Source organism: Papio anubis, chromosome 3 (genome assembly GCF_008728515.1).
Source record: "Papio anubis isolate 15944 chromosome 3, Panubis1.0, whole genome shotgun sequence".
NCBI classification, from domain to species: domain Eukaryota; kingdom Metazoa; phylum Chordata; class Mammalia; order Primates; family Cercopithecidae; genus Papio; species Papio anubis.
The window spans coordinates 68,345,202-68,363,021 of record NC_044978.1 but is presented as its reverse complement, the minus strand read 5'-3'; the positions used below and the strand labels follow the sequence as shown (position 1 = coordinate 68,363,021).

Sequence of the window (17,820 nt, the reverse complement as noted above, 5' to 3'; positions counted from 1 at the left end):
ACACCTGGAAATAGACTACTTTTGTAGATCTTGTTATTTGCATTTTCTGATCTATTTTTCATGCTATTTGGGATCCTAGAAATTTTGCAAATGAGTCATAAATGAAAGATGAGTCTAATAGATATTTATTCCATTTGGGGTTTTCCCAACTTCCTTGAACAAACACCTATAACCTATTCTAGAATATTTACGATTAGTACAGATATTCTAAACAGATCTACCGAGATGTTAGACAAATCAAGTTTGCCCATGGGTGGCACAAGCTGAGTAGCCTTAGGTAATTGTTTTCACTTTGGTTAAACATCTGGCTTCCCTTTAGGAGCCTGATAAAAACAAACTCCCAGGTATTTTCTTCAAAGCAAACAAATCGAATTGAATACACACAATTGTGTGAACTTCTGAAAACAGTATGTTAATTACTAAGCTGACATATTACACATTTTTGCTAAGTGAATATGGGTCAGCAGATATTCAGCTTGTACATCGAGGGTGGGCTCTGGATTCCATGCTGTGATGGATGGTGTGCACAATCAGCTACCAAAAACATTTTGAGTAACTTCTGTTTATCACATTGGTAAGAAGGAAAAGAAAAATATTCATTGTAAAATAGAAGAACAATAATATCTTACATTAGGTACCAATACCCATCTTAAATAAGACAAAAACCTACTGTCATAACTCATCACTTTATATCTATACTTTCAAGGGACAGCTTAAAGTATAGATGTGGGATGAAATCTTTTCTGGCTTTAAGCATGCTTTTATTTTTTTCCTCACTACCCATAAGTAATGTATTATGCCTGTTAAAGCATGAATTCTAGGTCCAGTATTGTCTACCAAACATATTATATACTAGCTAATTAAATTCATCCATTCACTCATCCAATAAATATTTAAGATCTTACTCTGAGCAAGGTCCTGTTCTAGGTATTTAAGATAAAGCAGTGAAAAAAAACAGAAAAAATTCAGAACCACATTATGACATTGCCTGAGTCCCTCCCTCCCTAAAATACACGTTAAAATGATATTTTACAAATGCATTGTTATAAAGATGGTTACATAATATATGAAAATGTGTTTTCACCCCAAAAGTTTATTTTTTCTTCTACTTTTAAGAGAAATTAAACATAAACATACTTATGGGCCCCTAAAAGTACTACAGGCCTAGACACTGTGCCTCTGGTGCCTAATGGAGGAGTTGGCCTGAAAATCCTACCCTCATGGAGTTTACAACCAAGATTAGTAGCTAGAAAACAAATAAAGTCATAAAAGTTAGACTATATATATATATAATATATACATATGTATATTAGATAGTAATAAATTCCAAGGAAAATTTAAACCAGGAAACACCAGTAGTATAGTATGTAATTTTAATTAGGATAGCCAGAAAAGTCATCTTTGAGAGGTGACATTTGTATAAAGATCTGATTTTACTCAAATTATTTTTTCTCATTGAGATTTTATAATTATAAAATCATACAATTTTAAAATGTAAAATTTCATGGAGAATTATTAAATTGTATTATCACTGGAATGATGAAAACTTATATTTTTCTAACTTTAAACAATTTTCTGTGAGGTACAAATATGGATACACAAACATGAAGAGTGCACATGGACATGAGCAAAAATACAGCATTCTTGGCTGTTTTAATATCTACAAGGTTTATATCTTTGTATCTATATTTAGGGACAGTCTATAAATGAGACAATGTAAGAAAACTTGTAATATGGTATCAAAAATGGGAGGATTTTAAATATAATCTCAATTGTTTATAGTTCCTCTAATGCATTTGTGCAACATTTTCTGGAAGAGAACAAAAGGGAAAAGATAGATTTTGCCCTGCATTGTATGTTTGAGCATGGTTTTTCTCTCTTAGAGGATAAAGTGTATTATGAAGTTTATCCTCACTTTCCAATTTTCTCCTGAAGAATAACTTGTCCCACAAACAGATCTACTACAGGATCACATTTGCAAAGCATCCTATCAGCTATGCAGGCACATACTTAATAATTTGAGGATCTTTAAATGACATCTCTGAACACTAGTTAACTAGAACCATGGGCATGTGGCCCAAAATACAGGGGTTGAGCATCTGTTTCAAGTCCAATCACCTACTCTTGTTTCAGAAGACAATTTCTATTCTTTTATCAGGAAATATCTAGTTGAGAGATGCGTATCTCAACTCAACCATGTGCTATAGCATTCCTATGTTCCACATATGGGTTGGCTCTTGGAAAAGTCAACAGTATAGGATTATTTTTCCTGAACTATTTAGCGACCCATTCCTCCAAAATATGAACCAACTAGTCCATAAAACAACATACACACACCACTGCATGCACATGCGCACACCTTTCCTCTCCCTCACTTTAAAGTAGGTTTTAGGCTTGCACTTGAGAGAGCTACCATCTCAGCCTGGATTCGGCATTTAGCATGCTTCCTTAGAGTGTGTTTCACACCCAACTCCATAGTGATCATTTTAAAGAGCAGTTTGTTTCCTGAGGAAGCTTTTGTGGTTGACCAAGAGATACGTTATTGTTCGCAAACACCCACTTGCTTTATGTGGTTCTTCAAACTAAGAAACGTTCTTACTGTCTCTATAATTCCTCCTCATTTCTCTTTTTCATGATGAATCTTTGTAGGGACAAAAATTCCCTAAAACCTCCTTAGCCAAGTATGGCTGAAAGCTGCAGCTAGGAGTGATTTATAAAATCACAGCTAATTTCTTGTGCCTGAAGGCTGGGACCCACACTGCAGCCTAGATTTTGTTGTGACTCTCGGTAAGAATGTTTTATGCAGGGACTTCTCATTTTAATATCCCATGCTTGACCTGCCTGATACCTTATTAAGGCGTTTTATTTCACATTCGTAATGTTCCTTCTCCTCGTTCACAAGAGCATTTTTTTCCTTTAAAAGCTTATTCTCTTCCTTCAATTCATGTAATTCTTCATTTAGGCGTTCCTTTTCCTTCTGAAGTAAAGACCAAGAAAAGAAAAGAAAAATCAGTACAAGTCGAACGAGATGATATTGTAGGAATTCTGATATATCGGCCGTGGCAGGCAGATTGAGGGGTCACCCTTCTGAAATACAATAAAAACAGAACCTGCAAGACTTTAACTTAACGTCCCACTTGAGCGATATTCTTTGGATGAATGCTAGAATTAGGATTGAAGGAATCTTTCTTTTATCAGAATCTACTGAAGTAGCTTAGAAATTTTGCGACCCCAGGGGAAAAAAAAAAATCAAATTTCCCAATTCTGGTTTTTTTGTTTTGTTTTTTGTTTGTTTGTTTGTTTTTGTTTTTGTTTTTGTTTTTTAAGATGAATTCTCACACTGTCGCCTGGGCTGGAGTGCAATGGTGAGATCTCGGCTCACTGCAACCTCCGCCTCCCGGGTTCAAGTGATTCTCCTGCCTCAGCTTCCCTAGTAGCTGGGATTACATGTGCCTGCCACCACGCCTGGCTAGTTTTTTATATTTTTTAGTAGAGATGGGGTTTCACTATGTTAGCCAGGCTGGTCTCAAACTCCCGACCTCGTGATCCGCCCGTCTCAGCTTCCCAAAGTCCTGGATTCCCAATTCTTACTTTCAATTGTCAAATAAATGGGTCTGCAGGATAAGCAAGTCCCTATGTACTGTTACTAGGTGATGGATAAGCGATTAAGAAACATAGCTGAAATGGCAGAAAGAAAAGGCTTTCAGCTATTTCTTACTGTCATTGTAAGAAAACAATCCGAAATGTCTCAAAGCTCATTCCTGCATCATTCTGTATTAGAAAGAGGGAAAAGAGAATAATCTTTAGGCCAATAAGACCCTTCATTACAGATCTTATTTAGAGCACTCTATTGTTGTGATTATTATTTTTAAAAGGGAGAAATCAACTAGTCCAACTGCCACCACTTCTCCATGTTTTAGATTATCATCCAGAAGTGCAGTGTTTTAAACAACTGAAGGTTAGCTGCTTAAACATCAACAGGCTCTGGATTCAGACAATATCTCCCACCTCTTAATTTTGTATAACCGATAGCAAACATTTTGTGAAGTAAATTGGATTCTTAGTGAGATGGAGATTTTAACCCAGTAAAATAAATATTGCAGAAAATAGGTAACTCAACATGCAAAAATAGCTAATATATGTGTTAAAGTGTGTTATTTGAGCAACTAATATTTCCCAATATGATTACAAAATTTAAGAAATCCGCTTTAGGTAATTCATTTTCTTTAAAAGGGAAAATATTTCTACTTGCTTTTATTTAAATAGAATGAACATATACACTTAGAAAATAAGCCAACTATTTTCTAAGTTAGCATAATTTAAGAGAAAATTATTCCAATGAGAAAATGGTCCCAACTGCATTGAGGGAAAAATTACTCAGATTCCTGGCTAGGATGTAATTGGAAAAGGAAATGACTGCTACATGGCAGAAAGGGAGTGTTGCTAAACTCTGCTTTCCTGACTCACTGTGACAAAGACATCCTCAGCAAGGTAGGAAAACCTGGACTGGTATTGTCTGTGCTAATTTTAGACATTGCCTTAAGATTTCTACGTTTTAAAATATTGCCAATGCCTCACGATATCAGTGATAAGACATTCCCTCAGAGTCTTTACACTTTGTTTTTTCTTACTATACCTAAAATAACAAGGGACCATTAGAATTTAAGGTTTTCTCCCTTTTTCTACAATAGTCATGAAGTCTAATAATGGAAAGTAAAACCAGGACAAAAAGAGTGTTTTTTCAGGAAAAGCTGTCATCTCAACACCATCCAGTTCTCAGCAAGGGACTGATGGAGCTTTAGAATCTGGAGGTTGGGTTCCAGTCCCTTTTTATCAACGTGGGCAATTCAATTTGTTCACATCTCAGCTTTCTCATCTTTAATATAGCAAAAATAATTATTTTGCTCACAGGTGGGCCAAGAATGTTAAATGAGATAATGAGGATGAAGCCTTTTAAAAATGTCATAAATTTATGGTTACAGAAGTAAAACCTCATATGTAACTCTCTCTGTAAGCTTGAAAAGCTACTGCACAAATACAAAGTATTGCCATATTATTATTATGAACACTACTAATAAAAATAATAAATACGAATAAAAGCAAAAGAAAAAAATAATTTTCTCTTAGGCTGAAATGCCCTAGAGTGTCAGCAAATCTATGGTTTTCTTCTTCCTGGAAGGGCCTGGGGGATGACTGTCTGCCTATTTATGCAACCAGGAGAAACCCGGCAGAGAATCTCCTTCCTTCTTGTTCTAGAGAAGTCACCCTTGTTCATGGCTCTTGGTGACTTGCGTAACCCATACACCCTTGCACATCGGTCCTTGCTCAGTAGTGAGTTGATTTTAATAAAACGGTAGGTTTTCTACAGGAAATCCCCCCGCCCCTTTGCTTTTACTTGGATCCTCTGGGCTCGAGAACTCGGGCCCCGCCCACCTCCTCCCGCTGCAGCCGGTCCCGGGTCAGGTCGCGCTGCCGGTCGTCCTCTCTCTGCCTGTCGTCCTCTCTCTGCCTCTCATGCCGCTCCTTCTCTCGCAGGCTGAGGAATCTTTCTGCGGCGTCCAGTTTCGTCTTCAGCTCTGCTACCTGAAGAGGTCGTTCACAGACAGCTGCAGATACCTTCTCTGAAGCTCACAAGCCCCTGGATTTATTCCCAGGGTATGAACTTTGGACAGAAACGCGCCACCCCAGGACGTCCCCTAAGGAGAGGTCCTAGTTCCCACCGTCCCTAACACAGATCGGGATACTCGCGTTTCAAAGGGAGCTTGGCCTTGCACCAAAACAGCCTCCAGCTCTTCCTTCTTTTCTCCAAACCACCCCTACTTCAGAGGGAATAAAAGACTTAGACCACACCCAGGGAATTCTCTAGGTTTATTATCCTATTCTCTCCACGCGAGCCTAGCCTGGTCTGGAAAAGGCAATGAGGGGCAGCAGGTTAGGTAGAATATGCCTATACCAGAGAAAAACAGACATGGCCTTTAATCTATCAGTAATTTGCAGCATTTGAACTCCTACTAGGTGCCAGATCACTCTGATGACAGAGTGACAGGTCCTCAGAGTAACCACAGTCCAGAGTGAGAATCTTAGAGAGGGGTGCGTCTTCCAAGATGAGGATTATAGCCATCACTAACACTGTCTTCACACACCTGCAAGCCCTTCGAGAAAGCAGCTTCAGCATTCTCTCTGGGATCATCATCTTTAACATTTACAGACCCGTATTGCCCCAGCAGGGATATTGCAAGGCTGCCTGACCATTGCCTGGTGCAGTGGGAACATTATCCTGAACATTTTAAATTCAATACTTTTGGGTAACAAAATGAGGAGGAAAGGAACAATGCTGCTATATTATAATACTCATGGTCAAGTTTCTTAATACTGAATTATTTAGGGGAAAGTACTTTCTCTCTTTATCTCTTTTTGAAGATAGAATAATTTTAAATTATAAATGGTCTTTTATGTATTAAAGGAGGTTTTCTTCCAAAAGCCCCTTTCTCACCAGAGCTTTTTAAGAGCAAACGTGCTTTAGATGGAAGAGGAGATTGCCCCATTTTTCCTCACACTTTCACTGTTACCACCATTTGTTTCTCTATTTGTGGAAAACAGCTCATGCTATCTAATTAAAGAATTAGGGCTAACGTGGCATAAACAGTGTGAACTTTAAACCATATCTCACCTTACATATAACTGCGCATTTGTGGCTTCTAGGGACAAAGGTAAGGCTGGGATACTCTGTGAGCCATGATAAATGTGCATAAGAACTCTTGAGACATCACTGGGGGCCATTTTTGCACTTTTCTTTAGCTGTTGTTCAAGATGACTCACTGACACTGTTCATTAATCTTCAGTGCCATGAGACCAATACTATACTCAGCACCCTCCCCCATCATTTTCCAACAGTTGGCTATCCACAAAGCTCTTTGTAGCTGAAATCAATGAGACTCTTCACACAATTGGCCACACCAGGATAATGGATTTAAAGAAAATACCGAATAGAGAGAGGTATTTACCTTTCTTTCATATAAATCTTTCATACTTCTAAATTGCTGATCCCATTGCTGGTTAACTTCCAGGAGCTGAAATTATTAAAATTTGGGGCATCAACAAAGAATTTCTTCCCATTTGGAAATTTTGTAAAAAAGAAATTACTTTCTGAGCTTATTAAGATTTTAGAAGCCATGGATGAAGACAACATTTTTTTTCATCAAGTTCTGATTGTGCTGGGATGATTAAATTGAACACACTCTCACCTTTTCACAACTGGTTCTTATATGAAAAACTATTGGCCGGGCGCGGTGGCTCACGCCTGTAATCCCACCGCTCTGGGAGGCCAAGGTGGGTGAGATCACTTGAGGTCAAGAGTTCGTGACCAGCCTGCCCAACATGGTGAAATCCCGTCTCTACTAAAAATACAAAAATAAAAATACAAAAATACAAAAATACGTGGTGGCATGCACCTGTAGTCCCAGCAACTCAGGAGGCTGAGGCAGGAGAATCGCTTGAACCCAGGAGGCGGAGGTTGCTGTAAGCCGAGATCGTGCCACTGCACTCCAGCCTGGGCAACAGAGCGAGACTCCATCTCACGAAAAGAAAAGAGAGGAGAGGGGAGGGGAGGGGAGAGGAAAAACTATTAAGTCGTAGGTGTATCTTGACAAGGCAGCTGAACAGTTTATCAGTAACTTTTAACTTTTCTTAGTTATTTGAATTTTCATTTTCTTTGTTTGATCCAACCACAATCTGATAAAAATTTGTAAGTATTGATGATTGTCTGTAAGATTTCTTCATTCATGAAGGTTCTTTTCCCAAACATTTTCATATTTTTCTATGTGCTTACACTGATTATAATGAAATATTTTTTCCAGCTCTTTTAAAGCAGAATTTATGCTAACAAAGCCTAGGCGCCATTAACTGATCATTATTTTCTTGAAATAATGTGCTTTAAAAGATTAACACATGATTTATAATAAATATTCAACAAATAGACAATATCACCATTTTGAAAATTTAGATTTTCAAGAAATTATAGTTTTGTCATAAGACAATATTTAGATGCATTTTAGGCTGAAAATAATTTAAAGATCTTAAAACTATCTGCTAATTAGAAGGCAGAAGAAATGCTATGATATGTGGTTAGCTTTTTGTTGGGGAAGTTTGTAGTTTTCTGCATTAAGAGAAATTCCAGCACTTATGGATATGGAACAGACACTGAGAAGATAGTGGTAATGACTAAAAACTAGCAAGACTTTCTCCTAATTAAAAAGCAAATTACTGAATCCATAGTGGCAGTTACTGTCATTATTTAGTATGAAATTGTATAATATTATTATATCGAGAGTTACTTTGTTGGCATTTTAGGGATTCCATTGTGTATACTATAGTTACATTACTCTGCTGTAGTTTAGTAATTTTCCAGAAGGTCACAATATTCTTCGCAGTATCAAAGAAGAGTAGAAGGCACCATAGAAGAGAACATGAAAGATTTCATACACAGAATGAATTAGAAAAGGAATTACAGACTGGGCACGGTGGCTAACTCCTGTAATCCCAGCAGTTTGGGAGGCTGTGGTGGGCAGATCGCTTGAGGACAGGAGTTCGAGACCAGCCTGCCCCAAATGGCGAAACCCATCTCTACTAAAAATACAAATATTAGCTGGGCATGGTCGTGCATGCCTGTAATCCCAGCTACTGGGGAGGATGAGGCACAAGAATCACTTGAACCTCAGAGGCAGAGGCTGCAGTGAGCTGTGATTGTGCCACTGCACTCCAGCATGGGTGACAGAGCAACACTGTCTCAAAAAAAACAAGAAGGAATTACAAAATTGACAATATACAGAGTGCTAAAATTGTTATACTTTTCACTACTTCCTCTGTCAAGAAGAGTAAAGAGGTTCTAACATTCATTAAGCTCAGAAAAATAAAACTCAAAATAATACCCATTAATTCCCAGGAACATTTTAGAAACAAACTTTATTTATGACAATGCTTTCTAACTCCCATGTGTTTGGATGCCCAAACCCTGAAGTCATAGCACCTAAATCAACCATACTTAAAGACTTTTCAAGTAACTCAAGAAACCTTGAGTTCCAACGTATGTGAAGTTGCAAGGCATAAAGGGTAAAGGTCATAAGCCATAAAGGATAAAGGCATAAAGGATAAAGTCACTTGGTCTGTGTGGAGGAAACATCTAAGTTTTGAGAAAATTAGGATTATGTTACCAGACTTATTACTTTGTCATTTTTCATTCATCACTGCACAGACACTGAGACAAGTATGAGACATACAGGTGAATAAGAAAAAAGCATTTGCTCTCAAAATAGTGCAGTCCAGTATCTTAAAGATAAATACTGTGACCTGATAACAAAAATAAAAGGCACAAGGATAATACATTATTTTATCCTCAGCATTAATCCATGGCACCTGTGGCTTTAGCGAGTAGTTCTAAGTTACCTCTTTTCTCTGTTTTTCTAAACACCTTATCTTTTGTTCAAGAGAATTTGTCAAGTTCTTTCTTGTTGATGATTCAGCACACTTAAAAAAAAGAAGAGAAAAGAAAAAAATTGAAACAAAACTGTTTACAAAATAAACAGAAGTACTGCTCCTCACAAAAACCATGCATTTGGCCAACTCTCCTGTTGCGATTTATAAAAATACCTGATTCTAGCAGTAATAATCCTCACACCCTAAGTCCTTCACAGTGGCTGGTGGAGGAATCAGTTCATATTATGTTTTAGAATCCTTTATATAAATTAGTTACCATAATAATTCTGTAATAAATTATAAATATATCTATACACTATAATGGGTAAGTCAGAGATTAAAATTTTATGAATTTGGATTTCAATCCTTTTCCAAAAAAATGACAATTAAGAAATCAGGTAAGTTTCCTGGATATATTTTAGGCATTTTTATAGTAAACATTCCAAAAAAGTCATTTTGGTAGCTGTGCCCATGAACATGTATGTGAGTAATATTCTGAAAAGTAGACCCAGTAAAAGTCAGAGGAACGACAGAATCATCAAGAATAAAGACAAACACATACAGCTATTACTGTGTAATTACTGTGTAATTTTAGCCAGCTCCTTGAATAAAGTCACTAGCTTACTAGTTTAGATTAATAATAAATTACTGTCATAATGAAAAGTTTACCACCTTTCTTTTCAGTTATTTTTTTTTCAGGAGTGAGAGTATTCATTTAAAGGTAACACAAAAGCTGTGGAAACTGTCTGCCATCTGCCTAAATCAACTAAGAACAACATTTACTTAAATAAAGGACTGATTCCTCTATAATAATTCAATAATCTTACTACTATCTCATCCCAGAGTCATATAAGTAACACAATGAATTGGGTGATGAGAGTAGTTCCTACATCTGTAATCAGTTTCAGCCTTATTAGTTACTGTGGGCCACTAAATTGCTTAAAGTTGTTCATGAACAATTAAGAAATATTTTCAGAACATGTTGTGGTCTTTGCCAAAAATGTGTAGAGGAAATTGTTCTTTTGCAATCATCATGGTATTTCAAGCACTTTTTTCATCAGAAATTATTTATAAAAGTGTATTTTCTATCTTTTCTCTGTTTATTTGTGTTTTGGCATTTTAGGGTTTGATGGTATTTTATGTAAGCATAGATGTTCTCGTTTCCTTAGCTTCTTCCTATTTAGACCTATGTTACAATTAAGACCACATTTAAAAAGAGACAGTCTTCTATGGGTAAATAAATTCTGAATGATTATATTTGCTTTTGACCTCAAGACACTGGTCTGGCTGAGCACCAAGAGTGACACTGAAACCCAAGTGTCAAGTATGTTGGGGCCTGTAGTTGGATCTTCTTCTTTTTGGGAAGACTTCCAAGAAACTAGACCCATTCTGGGTTAGAACAGACTAACTATTAAGCGTCTTTGATCTGGAAAATGCTGTGAGCCAACCCTACTTAGTGTATCTTGAGGTCATCAGCAAAGTAGGGCCATAGTAAGACTGGATTTTAGAACAGTGGTTCTCACCAAAAGAGCACATCAAAGTCACCATTAAGCTTGCTAAACGTCAAGCATCCTGAACAGTGGATCAGAATTTCTAGAAGAGCAGCCAGGGCACCTCTATTTCTAATATATTTCCTAGGTAATCTTGATTCACACTAAAGTTCAATATACTCCCATTCTAGGGAATAAATTATGGGTGCTCAAAAATGGCTCCTCTCTGTTTGTGATGTAGACAAAAATCTGTGATTGGCAAGCATTTGTATGTCCCTGACTTTGGGAACCCAGATGTGGAACAATGAGACAGTGTGCTTTTTGTTTGTTTCCCCATAAATAATTTTCTCTGGAAGAAAATTATAATATGTTTCACGCTTGATTTTTCTTTTATAAATAAAAATTACTGAAAATCTAGATACCAAATCTGCAAGAGACTCTATTTGTAACTGCAGGGGTACTAGTTTTTGAAATTCATAAGTAATATTCAGTTATAAGTGGGGGAGGATAGGAAGGAGGAAAGATAGAAAACATAGTGAATAGGAATGGCATGTAAGTCACAAACGTATCACCAGAGCTTTCTCTGGAGATTAATCAACATTTTGCTATAGTTCATATGTCTCAGGTTTCTATAAAATAAAGCAAAATTAATCAAATACAAAGGTTTGGGGGACCTTTTCCTTTGTATTTACTTTGCTTCGCAGTGCCTAATGAAGGCATCTGATTTGCAGTAACTACAAAGATTTTCAGTCATTGCTTCTAGTAAGGGCTGCTTACAGAACAGTTATTCCCTATAAATAATTTCCTATAATTATTCCCTGTAAAGTAGAATTTGTGTTCAAAGCATATGGGCACTTCTTTCTCTATGATAGCATCCTTACCAATGTATATTCAAGGTCTGATGCTACTAAATTAAAAACTTAAATGAACAGAAGTTTCCATTTAGTTTCCCATTATACCTTGGTTATCTGTAAAAGAAAACTAGAAAATATTTGAATTCATTCATTCAATTAGCAGTAGTCTCTATTGCTGAACAAAATCTATGGTACCAATTGTAAATATATAAAAATGTTACTACAGATACTCTATTGTTAAAATATGTTCTATTTCTACCCACACCAATATAGTATTCTTTTTAGATTTTATATAGAACCAAATACCTCTAAATCAAGAACAAAATAAGGAACCCACAGAACTGGAGGGCTGAAAGGAATTGGAAGGCTGAAAGGAATTTAAGCCCAGTGGGTTAAAAGCAATGTACTAGTTACTTAGATTTTTTTTTCTATGTTACATAATATTGGTTAAAACTATAGAGTAAATCTTAGCTAAAGAAAGCAAACTAGCCATTTCTATTCTTATTAAGTGCAAAATTAACCACTAGAAATGCCATCAATGCTAGATGTGATCAACTCATCTCCTAGAAATATGTTCTTACCTCGTTGTGCTCTGTAGAACGTTCTGCAGCAGTCATTCTAGATGTGCCCTGTACAAAATGTGCCATGGAAGCTGTTTTTCCTGGAGTCTTGGAAAGCAGAAAGAAAAAGAGGGGGAAAATGTCTCTTATGATATATTTTAGGGTGAGAGCAAATATACAAAATTTAAAAAACACACATCACCATTAACTCAATAGAAAATAGCAGCAATAGGTTTTCATTAAAAATGAACAGAAGTGACTGTGGATAGGAATTACACAGAATAAAGTTATAAGCACTGCAACTGTGATTTTAACTTTTCTTCTCTTCCAAATAGGGATTTCCCAGGATGTCTCAAATAGGCAGGCTGTGACTAAGACCTGGGGCAGATTAGCCTTGCTATGGTATGTAAATCGTCATTCTTCCTTTACTGGCAGTTTCTCCCACTGGAGGAGGAAGTTCTCCACCACAGAAAGCCTGGGCAATCCAAGTGTTTCCTCAGTAGCCTAACTGCTATAAATTCATTGTATTTCCCAGAGCAATTAGGTAACTGTTGACTTTTTGATAGCTCAGTTTCCCTAAAGGCAAGATTTTCTGGCAATGCCTTCTAAATGTGAGTGTAGCTTGGTAGAACTTAATGAGTCATACATAATTCTATAAGTGCCACTAATTCTTATAGAAATAAAAGGGAAAATAATTCATCAGAAAGAAAATGGTCATTGTTTGCAAATCTAATCTTCTGTATTGGCAGAAAGGTTAAACTTGCCTCTCAAGTTTAAGACTGTCTTTTCTATAAATCAAGTCTAGATTTTCTCCATGACTCATTTGAAGTGAAATCTTCTCATGGAGAATCTTTTTAGTTTTAATTAGTTGACTGCTGTCATTTTAGGGGCCTTGAGGTAATGGAGCACTACTGGGTGGTACAGATAAAAGCGTGGAAATGGCAGATACTTGGAGCTACATAAATGAACTGCGATGGAACAGAAGACCTCATTTTGGACTTGGAACAAAAAAAAAGAGGCAAGGAATACAAAAAGGGAAAGAATGTGTAACTAAAAGGAGAAAAGAATTTATAGTCAATCATTTAACTTCATTAGACCTGCCTATGAGATATTCACATATATATAGGATAAAGCCTTAAACTCCTAAAATTCAAAAGGGAGTGATTGAGTGTCCCACATTTGGCCCTCCCATTTCTCCTGAATATCTCCCCCCACTCTCCAACTCTCCCCTGTGCTCCAACCATCCTGACTGACCTCCCTTTCCTGAAATGAGTGAGCTGGTTCTATGCCCCTGAGCTCTGTGCATGCTGTTCTTGCCACCTCAGATGTCTCCTCTCTGGGCTCTCCATCCAACCTTGTGGCTGGAGAAACCTACAGTCAGTGCTTCTATTTCCTTCTGATCTTCTCTTGACCTCCTCTAATCAGCTAAGAAGAGCCCTTCATCATGCATTATTATTACATATTTCCATGTTCCTGTATTCATCTCTGTGTCCACAGCAGCCAGGCACTGAGCTGTCTGGCACACAGCAGATGTTCAACACATTTTGCTACATGAATAAATGGATGAATATCTATATAATGATATACCAAATCGATGAACTTTTTGCTAGTTTGTGTGTGTGTGTGTGTGTGTGTGTGTGTGTGTACTTTCTTCTGGTTTCTTGTTATGTTTTGGTCTATGCTTGAGTGAAAGGGAGTGACGCTGCTTTAAGGCAAAATCCAAAAATACAGGTAGGAGTCAAATTGTTCATTCAGGGTTCTGAAAGTAAAAGTTACAACTCACATAAGATCTGACTTTAGGGTATAGAGGCCGCGATTTCCTGAACTGACACTTTATCAACGCTAAAATCTGCTCATCAGAAAAGAAAAAGAAAACTCTATTGTAAAAATATTTTTCTTCTGAAACATACCACGCACAGACACATTCCACAGTTTTATACAGTTTAAGATTCCCTTCAGCTTTAATTTGTATTTGGTAGTAATAAACTAGGGATGTGGTAACATTGACCCAGAAAAGTGGGTCGGAAGAACATTTTCTTGCCAGGAAATACCATCCTTGGCATTGTGCCTCTTGAGTCTCCCCTGTAAAGTATCCTGATGCACATACATTGTTAGGTGCGATGGCTTCTATTAAATGGAAATTCTATACCTTTACATCTTTCATTACAATTCCTTTTCCTCTTCTACTATGCGGATAAACAACAAACAGGTTTTCCATTAGCTCAAGAGAGCCATATGATTATTTATGAATAAGTAATAACTCTTCTGAAGAACCACAAGTTTGGTTTCAGAAAAACAAGACTTTCAATAGGCCATCCCTAAGAATTAATTGGGTCTTTTCTGTTACATATGCTCTCTTCACTTCACCTCCATCCCTTTCACATTGTGCCACATATTTTAAGAGTCTGGCTTTGAGTCAAGCTTTGTTTCATGAGAAGTCTCACTAGCTGAAATCATTTTCAGAGAGACAGAGGTGTCATTCCATGTTTCCAAGGCTATTGTGAAGAGTCTTCATTTCTGAAGTCACTAAAATATTATACAGATGAAATAAAATTAAAATTAAAATTAAGAAAGGGAAATGTGGTAAAGGAACAAGGACTACCAGTCACTGGTCTGTAACCATCATTCTAGTGGACAATAATTATCTTAAAATTAGTCCAAGAGGAGAGCACCGTATTTCTACAAGTTATCAGAAGCATTCTTTGGCAGGTAAAAGAAACGTGGCTTTTTCCTTTGTATGCTTTTAGAATGGGAGCTGAAAAACCTTGTTTGTTTCCTGAATCTATTTGCATGAATTTTTAAGTGTATGTGCTATGTAGGTGGGAAAGAGAGGATCAGTAACGACTAGAAGATCTAGCTCTAGAATGTGATCTGGATTCACAGCTTGGCTCTACCACTCCCTGCTTGCGAATTTGGTCATGTAAGATGCTTAAGGTCTCTAAGGCTCAATTTCCATTTTATACAATGGGATAGTAATAGTATTCTCCCAGGGTTGCTATGTGAGCTTAGATAGTAATAAGAATTTGACTCTAAAGATAGGGCCATCAATCAAATTATTTATGAAACAAATAATATGACAAAAGGAAAGGGAAACCCACAATTTATGCATCACTCACTCTGTACTTGACATTGTGTGGGTTCCAAAGGAAAACAAAAGCAAAATTCCCTGCTTATGATGAAATGTACATATACATACACACATGTGTGTGGCTGTGTGTGTGTGTCAATATATATACTTGAAAAACTAAACAGTAAATGAAAACTGGGAAATAAATGATAAAGACAATAAGGCCTGTAAGAATTCAGAGGAGAGAGTGTTCATTCTCACCTTTAATAGCTATGGAAAGAGTCAGAGTTTCTGCTGGGCCTTGAAGGGTAGATAGGATTTTGATAGAGAGTGAAAGCTGAGCTATAAATGCTGTAAAGGGAGCAAAGTAAGAAACAGAACACAACTGGACAAACTTAGGTATGAAGGATTCTGACAAATCCAGTTTAACTAGAATAGGGTCCGTGTGGCATTTCTAAAGTTGATTTGGATGAAAACATAAAATATTTTAATTTCAGATTAAGACATGTTGACCTTATAGGCCATAGGGAGTTACAAAAGACCTTTGGGCAAAGGAATTACATGATCAAAGTGGTTTTTTAATTGGTTTTAGTTCATCATGTATTAAATGGGAGAGATTGGAAACTGCAATGTAGTTAATATTGCAATGTAATAATATTAGCAAAACTAATATTCAAAATGTTTATTTCAACAGCTTGTGACAATCAAAATATTTAGCAATCAGTTCACCAGGGGAACTAGGAATGGACCATACCCCTGGACTCGAGACTCCTATATTAATTGCTTAATTGTCATCTCCGCTTGTATGCATGATAGTTGCCTCCTTCTTTACCTGACCTGTTTGATCAGGATAACTTAGTTTATGATTTTCCCTGCAAAACTTGCCTTCCCTCTTACAATTAATAACACCTTTTATTCTCCAGATTGAAAATCTTGGAGTCATCCTTGACTCCTCTTTCTCTTACATCCTGTATCCAATCTACCTGAACATTTTGTAGGCTTTTTGAAAATATATCCAGACAGGGGAGGAACACATTACCACAAAAGCCTAGAGACTTCTCAGTTTAATGAGCAAGTGGCAAGGTGAAATAAACTTACCTTTTTTTTTTTTTTTTTTTTTGAGACAGAGTCTTGCTCTGCCACCCAGGCTGGAGTGCAGTGGCACAATCTCGCCTCACTGCAACCTCTGCTTCCCAGGTTCAAGCAATTCTCCTGCCTTAGCCTCCCGAGTAGCAGGGATTACAGGCATGTGCCACCACACCCAGCTAATTTTTTTGTAGAGACAGGGTTTCACCATATTGGCCAGGGTGGTCTCGAACTCCTGACCTTGTGATCCACCCGCCTTGGCCTTCCCCAAGTGCTGGGATTACAGGCATAAGCCAACATACCCGGCCTTTTTCTTTTTTATTTTCTATTTTTTTGTTTTGTTTTGTTTTTGAGACAGAGTTACATTCTGTAGTACAGGCTGGAGTGCAGTGGTGAAATCATAGCTCACTGTAAGCTCCAACTCCTGGGCTCAAGCAATCCAGCTGCCTCAGCCTCTTGAGTAGCTACAGTTGTGTACCACCACGCCTGGCTATTTTTACCTTTTCAATTTTTGTAGAGATGGGGCCTCACTATATTGCCCACACTGGTCTTGAACTACTGGCCTCAAATGATCCTCCCACCTCAACTTCTCAAAAAAAAAAAAAAATGCCTTTTAATAACTTTTTCAAAATGAGGACTTTAATATTTGCTTCCTGATTTTATTCATAGGAACATTTTTAAGAGTGTATCCAGCAGTGACTGATCTCTGGCTGTTTGTCAAACCTAGTTCCACCACTTGCTAGTTATGTGACCCTGGGCAAGATGATTGGCATTTTTGCGTTGACCCCCATCATCTCTTAGCTGGATTATTGCAATAACCTAAGGGCTTTCCTGCTTCTATATTTGCTCCTACTCCCCCACCCCCACCCATTATTAATACAGTGGCCAATGTGAGGCTTTTAAAATGTCATTTCATGCTCAGAACCTTTCAGTGGCTTCCCATGTCACTCAGAGTGAAAGCAGAACTCTTTACAGTGGCTAGCAAGGTCCTACACAATCTAGCCCAGGCCCCTCTGACCTCATTCTTGGTATCCTTCTGTTAGTTCATTCTATGCCATGTCCTGGCCACGCTGTTGCCCCTTGAACCTACTCTCTCTTGCCTAGAACTATCTTTTCCCTAGATGTCCACATGGTACATCCCCCCACCTTTGACAGGTAATGGTGTAAGTGACATCTGTTTATTGAGTCTTTACTTGGCCTCCCAATGTAAAATTGCTCTCCACCCCAGCACTTTCCATTCACCTTTCCTGCTTTATTTTTCCATAGCACTATATTTTCTTCTTCTTTTTGTT

At 37.3% G+C, this 17,820-nt stretch overlaps 1 protein-coding gene across 2 annotated transcripts in view; it reads right to left on the bottom strand.

Annotated features, from left to right (window-relative positions):
• The window catches only part of TNIP3 (TNFAIP3 interacting protein 3), a 95,803-nt gene that overhangs the window by 20,163 nt on the left and 57,820 nt on the right, over positions 1-17,820 (bottom strand). For both annotated transcript variants that reach the window (XM_017959023.3, XM_009207499.4), the window contains 5 exons: positions 12,397-12,483; positions 9,442-9,522; positions 7,005-7,070; positions 5,434-5,583; positions 2,849-2,977 (listed from right to left, as the gene is read on the bottom strand). In XM_017959023.3, coding sequence (XP_017814512.1) covers positions 2,849-2,977; positions 5,434-5,583; positions 7,005-7,070; positions 9,442-9,522; positions 12,397-12,483 — 513 coding nt within the window. The remainder of the gene's footprint in view (positions 1-2,848; positions 2,978-5,433; positions 5,584-7,004; positions 7,071-9,441; positions 9,523-12,396; positions 12,484-17,820) is intronic.